Source organism: Lolium rigidum, chromosome 2 (genome assembly GCF_022539505.1).
Source record: "Lolium rigidum isolate FL_2022 chromosome 2, APGP_CSIRO_Lrig_0.1, whole genome shotgun sequence".
Taxonomy (NCBI): domain Eukaryota; kingdom Viridiplantae; phylum Streptophyta; class Magnoliopsida; order Poales; family Poaceae; genus Lolium; species Lolium rigidum.
The window spans coordinates 123,132,567-123,141,869 of NC_061509.1; the positions used below are offsets into that span (position 1 = coordinate 123,132,567).

At 48.9% G+C, this 9,303-nt stretch overlaps 1 protein-coding gene and 1 pseudogene across 1 annotated transcript; both read right to left on the reverse strand.

Annotated features, from left to right (window-relative positions):
• Positions 1-878: 878 nt before the first annotated feature.
• LOC124690067 lies at positions 879-1,970 on the reverse strand (annotated as a pseudogene).
• A 924-nt stretch (positions 1,971-2,894) lies between these two features.
• Positions 2,895-4,951, reverse strand: LOC124690069 (WASH complex subunit 1-like). Its single transcript, XM_047223504.1, has 3 exons — positions 4,388-4,951; positions 4,242-4,310; positions 2,895-3,298 (listed from the first exon to the last, which is right to left on the reverse strand). The coding sequence occupies exons 1-3, from the start codon at positions 4,949-4,951 to the stop codon at positions 3,098-3,100; spliced, it is 834 nt and encodes a 277-aa protein (XP_047079460.1). The 3' UTR covers positions 2,895-3,097.
• Between the last annotated feature and the right edge of the window lie 4,352 nt (positions 4,952-9,303).

Genomic DNA, 9,303 nt, shown 5'->3' on the forward strand with positions numbered 1-9,303 from the left:
GCGTGAGGAGCTAGTGGTAGTGTACTTGATCGGGGAGAAGATGCGGTCTCCCTAGCGAGGAGGTGGCGACCGTGGACAAGGTGTTCGTTGCCATGAACCAAGGCAAACACATCGACTTCTTGCTTGAGAGCATCAAGGAGTGGAGCGGTGAGCCTCTGCCAATGAAGTCGGAAGCCTCCACATGTGCAAATTAAGCTGATAATATGGTTGTTCCTTTTCTTCTTCACTTGAAGGTTGATATCTGCAACAACATTTTGAATATAAAGAAAAAATAACGCCAGGTTGTGATTCAAACAGGTTCAAAAGCAGGGTGCAAACTACATTCTTGCGAGAAAAGCCAGGGGTTACCAACAGAGATAGGAAAAATCACAAATAATAGTGCGTAATAAAAAGGGCATGAGAGGATATATATGACAAACGGTCAGCACATAAAAACTAAATCACAGAAACTAATTAAACCGATCGTCCTGATCCTTACATGCCAACTGATCAATTGAGTGGCACTAGCAGTATGTCTGCCACGCTCATATTCACAGGCAGCAGCCCAACTCAAGCAAAATCTGTTCAATTTCCGCGTGGGAGATCGATTGGCTTGTATTGTGATCAGTAGAAGCAGCCCAACCCAGCTTAACCCAGCGTTGTTTGAGTGGCTAATAAAATGTGCTGCTAGGAAGATAAAAAAGTAAGTATAACCCCGGAAGATCACCCATATTGCTGTAATCAAAACGGGCAAGCCACAAAAGAGACATGTCCAAGGAATCACAATACATGTGCCTTCCATAACATAGGGACAGACCAATTGTGCTACCAAAGATGATATCAGGAGGCTGTCTTAAGCGAATGTTATCTTGCGCTAAAATATTACTAACACATGTCTATAGACAGTTAAAGATGGGCACAATTAAGAAACTCGAATGTGATCACAGAAGATTCGCTGCGTACCAGCCAACAACTCAAACAAAAATAGTAGAGCACAAGTTTTTCTTCCTTGTCACTTTTCAGACAAGGGAGCAGCTTCTGATCAATCAATCGGGCACCAGTAGCTTGGGCTAGGAGAAGAAGAATGCACAAGTGTATGTTATGCCTACCCCTATTACATCAGTCTATGTCTAACCCTCTACCACCAAACCCAGCAACGCTCTCATTCAAAGGCAGCACTCAAACTCAACTTCAACACAGCAGATCTGTTGACTTGAACTCTAATCAGCTCTCATTATGGGAGGCCTGTTGACTTCAATTCTCAGCAGAAGGAGCTCGTGGGTAGATGATGTCGTAGTGATTACCCGTGTACAGCAAGGTCACACTCACAACTCCAGGACCAGTGTAGATATTATCTTCGGCAGATCCTCCTCCATTGAGTCGCTCCAATTTGAGAGGTACCTCAAGCGCTCTGACCAAGGCTGTCATCATAATATGGTCCGTAAACATACGAGCTGGAGTGACACGCCGAAAGCACCACTGTTTGTAAAGCAATGGGTCAGGTAAATGAGTGACTGTATGTCTGAATGGATGCATTAGAAATTCAGCACGAGGTAATGAAAGGGAAGAGATGCTGATACGGACATCTTTCAGACTGTAATTTTCGTTGAGCCCAGTAATAAGCTGTTCATACTCGTACGCGTGTGAGCATATCTGGATAGCTACTACTAATCTGAGGAAAACAAGAACTAAAGAATAAAATTTGTCAGAAACATGAATTATGATGAACTGAATGAAAGATAAGTTCAAGGGCGTTTTCTCACTGTCTTCCGTTGTATCGTAGGTGCTGAAGAACTTAAGAAGTTTCTCTTTACGGTACCTAAAAAGGGAAGATTTTATGTCAGTGAGATGGAAGGCGGCCATGATACTTTGATGGAATTGCAGCAAACCAAGCGAACCAAAAACCTGTTAGTTGATGCTATGCTGTTCCACCTGCCTTGTCTTTTCCATCTCATTACTTTTTTTATCAGTTTCTTAAATGCCTGAAAGAATCAGCAACCCAATAGTTCACATCTGATAATAATTACATATCATAGGTTACTCGAATGAGTTATGAAATATGGAATTGATAGCAAGATATTGAATAACACAGAACAAGTCTGAAAAGCATCAGTCATTAAGTACATACTGTAGCATAGTAGTTATGGATGAAAATGTTTGGTAACAGAACAATAAGGTGGCTACACCATAAGTAGCATGTCCGCATCGTTTTTGTTCAAACGAAACAAGCATACAATTCTATTCTTCCCCATTATATTGTCTCATTGTTCCTTTGCAAGTAGATTTCTCTTAAGGTTCATTGGAATTGGGTTGTTAACTTTACAGTAAACTTCGAATTCGAGTTTATGCCAACAGTATGTAAAACTCTGATGGCATGCCACTACTGTTAAGCAGTTGTGCATCTCCTGCAAATGGCAAAACAAAGATAGTGAGATGCCAGATCCAGCCTGAAGTTATGGTAACCTGAAGAGAATCATCCCTTACAAGCCTTTTTATCTCAGAAAAAAATACGGAGAAGGGGAGAACTTACTTTGTAGCTCCTGCAAAACTCAGAGGTCCATCCAAGATTTGTATGTTGCATAGACACTTTTTTTAACAGCATCAAGGAGACGGTGTTCCTCATATGTGTCCTGCCTATCAAGAACTTGCTCCTGTTGGGCATTCACATAAAAGAAATAGAATTAAATAACTAAAAATACATCCTGTGCTAATGAAAGGAGAGGAGGGCAATTACAAGGTAGGAAAACATGAAGCTCCTGTAGAAACACTCCCCATCTCCATGCACCGGTCTAAATCTCAAATAGACATCAAGATTCACACGAATAGCCATATCTTTAGTAACACGATAATTATTACCGACTTCAGTGATAGGAATCGTCTGCAGAAAACACACATATTTCAAATGTGATGGACATTTTGTTTGATTCCAATTTTCAGGTTTCCGTTTGCTTTGAAAATGTATGGAACCACTAACATGTATTTTAATTCTATCATTGATACTGATTCGATGTTGTTCAATAATAAAAGAAGAAAATACATCCATTAATTTCTGGTGAACTCAACATCACTACAAAGACAGCTCAGGTTCTATCAGACTATCACAAGCAAGAGTTAACATTCAATATAGTATTCCATAAAAGAGAACATCATCCCTCCGAACAGTTGATTGTACAGGACCATAAAGAATCACAGTATCATGTGATCTAGGATTTTGATCCTGATATTTCATGAACTTCTGTTTTGAATATAAGGCAAAATGGACCCAAACCTGGTGACCCACATGTTCCGAATATATTCTCCTTCCTTCTCTATCAACAATCTATTCAACAAGAAAAGTGGTTAAAATCCAGATATCCTGCCAGGCTTACAATTTTACCGAATTAAACCAAATATCAAACATTTCAAAACAAGAAACAAGGGAATAAGAAATGAATGTAATTAATAAAAAACAATGTAATAGTAACACCACAAAATGTGCGTCCAAAATTTCTTTGCTTTTGCCAACTTTTTACATGAATTATATTTGAGGCTTAGTTCCGGGTAAAAATCAACGAAATGGTGAACTTCTCCACAGAACTGCAGAGTACGTGGTCAGTGTTTTTGTATGTAAATGCCCAATGGTTTACAGAAATTATGTCCAGTTATGCAATCTCGAACAAATGTCTACATTAAATTTTCTGATAGCAACATTTGTTTAGAAAGAAAGTTCATATTTGATTCAAGCTCTGTTACCAAAATTTTGCAGTAATTGGGAGTTGGGACATGACCCCATGACCCCATGACTTCACCACATTTTACAGACTTCAAGAATTACAACAAGATCTGTTTCAAATACCATACCAGAGCCAGACTAAGACTAAGAGAAGACCGACAAACAACAAGGAAGTCTGTGCTCTTGGCAAAATCAAAAGGCCAAACTACTCCTACCATTTGTCCAAGATTCCTCCTCTACTCTAGGATGCCACGGCATCATTCTCTAACCAAGATCTACTGCCTTGATTACAATAACTGGTCCCGAAATTAAACATGAAGAAACAGATATCAAGAACACCATAATCCCGATTCGGCATTCCATATACAAAAATATGTTGCTGCAGGAATGCTCGATACACTCTTGGCCCAAAGATTCCGCTTCCGTTACTCTAAATCATCCCCAAGATTTCAATGTTTGAAATCCAGAACAATAAGATTGGCACACAAGTGCACGGACAAGCCAATAAATCGCAAGCGAGCAAGCAAGAGAGGCAAGATTCAGGCTATACCTTTCTCTTGCGGGTGAAATAGTTTTTAAACTTGCTCCAGAGCGCCTTCTTGGCGTGCGACGATTTCACCTACTCAAGAGAAACCAAGAAACGCTCAAGAGCGCACTCAAAGAACTCTCAAGAAAACACGAGATACGCGCCATCACCTGTTCCACCGGTTTCTTCTTCTTCTCCTCCTCCTCTCTCTCTGCCCATTGTATATGAGCCTCGTTGATAGCTGCCTGCTCTCGTACCAACTGTTCGAACACTAGCCTGGAGTCGAACGGCCGCCTCGCCTCCTTCGGCACCACCACCGGATGCCTCCACTTTACCCCCTTGCCCCTGCCCGTCGCGGAGCTTGACGCCCCGGCTCCGAATGCCGAGGCGCCGTCGGGGGAGGGGGTGGATGGGCTGCTTCCCACGGATCTTGGAGCGGGAGGTGCCAGAAAAGGAATGTCGTCGGGCCCGACCCACGCCGCAGCGGAGCTCGATCCATGGGTGCCGCGGCTTCCGCCTCCGGCCTGCGCATGGAAACGTTCTTGGGGTCGGTCGACGGGCGCTGCAGGGAGAGGTGACGGCGAGGAGGCATCGGCGCCGCCGTCGGCTGCCACAGCGCTCGGGGCCCCATCAGAGGGCGGAGTGGCGGCGTAGTACGAGTCCTGGCGTTGCCTGTGCCCGTGAACCGGTGCTTGGATGCGGTCCTCCGGTTCTATTCCTGAACCGGACTTCATGGCAGCGGGAGTAACTTGGTGCATACAGCAGAAGGACTTGTATGGTAATTCCGATAATGTGAGGGCGTGGAGAAGAAACGTGTCCAGGTCGTGGAGAAGAAAGTTTGACAGTTATTTATAGAGGTGGCATGGGATGAGTTTTTTTTTCCCTGAAGTGGAAACAACATTCCCATTAACCAGATTGCTCTGCAATATTGTTGGCAACTAAAACAGAGACAAAGTCTGGTGCCTCATCCTCCCAACCAATACAACCAGGTTTAGTTTGGCAACAAAGATTCACTAAAACTGAAGAAGTATTTCAGTGTATTTCTCTGTTTGGCAAAAAAAAAAAAGCAAGGTGTTTGGGAAATGCTGTTTTATCCTACCTTTGACTAGTTATTGGGTTGGATGCAAGATCTAGTTATACAATGATGAAACTGATCACCAGTGGCAAGTTCATACTTGTTGTGGGTATACTTCATGGGTGTACCATCGACAGTGCCTAGATCCGGCAAGCCCGGGTGGCCCACAGATGGTGATGAGGCATGTGGCCCATCGGGCGGCCCGATTGTCTGTTGATCCCGACGGAAGATGTCCGGCCCGGGAGCGAGGAGCCGGATCCGACCGACCATGAAGAGGAACCCGGATCCATGGAGGCCGGTTAAGGGACCCGGATCCGGTACGACATAGATGGAAAGGTGGATCCTTGACGTACACGGCAAGACATTGTACCGTAGTTAGGAAACCTGTATCCGGGTAGGACTCTCCATGTAAACCCTAGATCCGTGCGCCTTTATAAGCCGGATCCTGGGAGCCCTAGAGGCACAACCACAACTCATTGTAACAATGCGAAAGCGTCCAGATAATTCCAGACAAGCGCCAGTAGGCCCTGTCATCGTGCGGGTGTTCCGAAGCCGGGTAAATCGCGTACCACCATCCCGGTGCACTCCGCCCTATGGCCCCTACTTCTTCTCCCCCTCGTGAGGATCCCTCCTCCGAGGTACCGTCGACTAGGCAACGACGGTTGGCGCCCACCGTGGGGCTGCGGCGTCCGGAGGCCGGAACCGGGAGGGTTCCGCCATGGGAAGCTTCGACGACACCATCGGCTGTAGGGCGTGTCCTTTACGCCGGAAATCTGCCGATCGTCCCTCCGGATGAGTGCTCGGATTCCGGCTAAAACCGACCCCGTCAAGCTCTCCATCGTCCCGGTTGGCGGCATACACATCTTCATCGGGAAACCGTCGATTCCGACGGAAACCCACCGGTAAGTAGCGGCCGACGCGACCGCCGCCGAGCGGGACGCGGTCGCGAAGATCCGATTCGAGACGCGGGAACTTCCTAGCGAAGATTCCGCCTTAGATCTGAAAAAATCAAAACCCACCCAATCCGCCCCTGGGCAGGAAGTAAAGGTGGAAGACCAATGCAGATCCGCCTGGGTCTCCCAGGTGTTAGAGAAGCAAAGGTGTCACTTCGTGCACTTCTTGGCCCATACCGCCGGGATCGCCCCTCAAGAAGCCGGAGCTGGTCCCGAGCGAGGTTGAGGCCCGGAAAACAACGTCTGCTCCGGATCGGCAAGAGGTCTGTCGGAGAAAGCGGAGCTCCGGTTGAAGAGTCGATTTTGGGCAACCTAAGCCCAATTTTCGGAGACGCCCCCTCCATGGATACTGAAGAATTCGATCGCAAGGTGAAGGAATATGGATACGGTGATCAGCCCGAAGTTGAATCCGCCCAGCCTAAACAGGTCCTTGCAACCCTGGCGGCGCTGGATCAACGCGAATCAGAGGATGATAATACCTACTCCGACCTACAGCCTTCCCGTGCAGGATCTCCGCTATCGCGGGAGCGTCCGCACAAGGAAGTGCTATCCCCTGAAGAGCTGGTTGAACAAGCAGGCATGGAGGCAATCGCGCACTCGGCTATTCTCAACAAACCAATAACCCCTGACGATGCCGCAAATCCGGAAGCTCTAGAAGCGAGCAAGACGGAGATGCGGCAACAGCCCGGTAAGTTCGCAAGAACCGCTCGCGGCAATGCCGGATGAAAGGAAAGAAGCCGCGCACTTCGTGGAAAATTTCCACCAGCGGGAGCTTGAGGTTGACGAACAAGCTGGTAAAAGTCAAGGAACTCCGAAGCAACACTGGAAGGACAAGGTCACCGAGCTTCAGCAGGAGGTCGATAAAATCAGGCGGGATGCTATACCTTCCCGCAAGATCACTTTCGCAACCCCCACTGACAAACAGCCACTCGCAACTCCAAAGGATAACATCAAGAAGGCTGCGGAGATCTTGAAGAAAAAGACCGAGGAGATCGACATCGAATACGTTACGTACGCTCGTTGCATCAGCAATGAAGCAGACGAGCAAGGCGGACACTTCGCGCGAGGTTGGAATCCAACCCGGAGCTTTGTGTCTCTACTCGCGCGAAGGACGCCTACGACAATCGACATCACGATGACGAGTCGCGAACCGGATCCTCGAACGCGAGAAGGAAAACCAGAGAACACCCAAATCCAATCCCCATACCATCAAAGACGCCACCGTCAGATCCTAGAAAGGGGAAGGATGCGATGTACACTGGTAGGAACAAGTACCGGAATCCCTCTCCTCCACCCAACGGGTACCCGCGTCATCCGCTCCCTCGCCGCCGTAGTCCAGTCGGAAACACCAGGCCTCACGGTCCAGGTGGAATCAACATCCGCGACAACGAGCAGCCTCCAAGACACAAAGAGCGTACGCCGGAACCCCGCCGGAGTCGGAACAATGACCGAGAACCCGAGCCTAGGAGGAGTCGGAACGAAGAGCGCGACCCGGAGCCTCGCAGAAGCCGGAACGACGAAGGCAACCAGCACCATGGTGAAGGCAGCCATCGAAGCCGGAGTCAACATCGCGAAGGACGGGGAGACTCGGACGGTGGAAGCAAGAGGTCACATCGGCCCCCTCGCAGGTCTCCTTCACCACCACCCAGCGGTGGAGGCGGAGGAGGAGGCGGAGGCGGTGGCCGGAGATCTCGATCGCGTTCAAGGTCCCCCCGCCACGGCTCGCGTGACGCACGGGAACGTCTCAACGAATACAAAACTGATTACATAGGCCCAAAGTGCTTCGGCAGGATGATTCGAGAGGAACCAACGCCAAGGATGAATCTCAAGCTACCCGGAAATCTGAAGACCTATGATGGCACCGAAAGGCCGGATACCTGGATCGAGGATTACTATAACGCAGTAACCTTTGCCGGAGGAACCCCTAATATCGCTTGCCGCATGCTTCAGTTGTACCTTGTAGGTCCAGCCCGGATCTGGCTCAGCGACCTCGAGAAGAATTCTATTTTTGCTGGTTCGACTCTGAAGACCGCCTTCGAAAAGCACTTCAGGGGCACCTACAAAAGACCTGCCACAACAAGCGACTTACAGGCGTGTATACAGAAGAAGGGAGAAACATCAAGGAACTTCCTCACCCGATGGTTGGCATGCAGAAACAAGTGCGAGAACGTCGACAACCGCACAACAATGCACGCTTTCATTGGTGGCTTGCAGCGAGGAGGATTGCTGTGACACAAGCTAACTTGCTTGGTCAACGCAAACAAACTGACGTTGGATGACATGATCACCATCGCCATCGATCATACTGCCGCCGATGACGACGCAGGCGGAGATCTAGCAGCGACGGCAATTCCCCTGCACCAGCAAAAGAAGAACCGTGACAACGGTAACACCAGCGGCGGCAACAAGCGGAAAAACCCACCCGATGACCGAGAAAAGTGGCGGATCCGAGATGGTCGCCATGGCTTTCCAGCGCGGAGGTCAAGGAGGCGGAAGAGGCCGCGGTCGCGGAGGCGGAGCCGGCAGGGGCCAGCAGCGAGGTGACGAGGTCACCGCAGCCGGAGCCCGCGCACCCCAAACCTACGAGGAGTACAGAGACATGCCCTGCCTGGCCCATTTGGATCCGGCTACAGGGAAGTCCACTCACACCAACCGCAACTGCAAGTGGGTCAATGATCTAAAGAACGACCCGGAGGCACGATACAAGCGAGCCCGGAAGCACCGCCCACGCGCAAGGGAGGCAAGGGCAAGAACAAGGACAAAGAGGAAGACAGTTCCGAGGCGATGGATGAGGATGATAACTCACCGGATCCCAAGGCGAGGTCCGCAGTAAATCCAACCCATTCGAGAAAAAGAGCGTGGGGGCTTACCACACTTTCCTCGGAACCCCAACAGTCCGCGCTACCAAGTCAGCTACCCGGATCCCGAACGCCACGGTTCCGTGGCACGCGAGTATGTCGGTGGTCGGAAGTCCCGTGCACATTTGACGAGGAGGATCACCCTGCCATTGTGCCAAAAGAATGCTACGCCTTGGTCGTAAGTCCCCGCATAGACGGGT

Bases quoted from the DNA above. Each gene is read 5' to 3' on its own strand.
- LOC124690069 (XM_047223504.1), bottom strand. From the start codon at position 4,951: ATGAAGTCCGGTTCAGGAATAGAACCGGAGGACCGCATCCAAGCACCG. The intron at 4,311-4,387 runs GTGATGGCGCGT...TCTCTTGAGTAG, and splicing joins AGAAGAAACCGGTGGAACAG to GTGAAATCGTCGCACGCCAA. The intron at 3,299-4,241 runs GTATAGCCTGAA...CTTGTTGAATAG, and splicing joins ATTTCACCCGCAAGAGAAAG to ATTGTTGATAGAGAAGGAAG.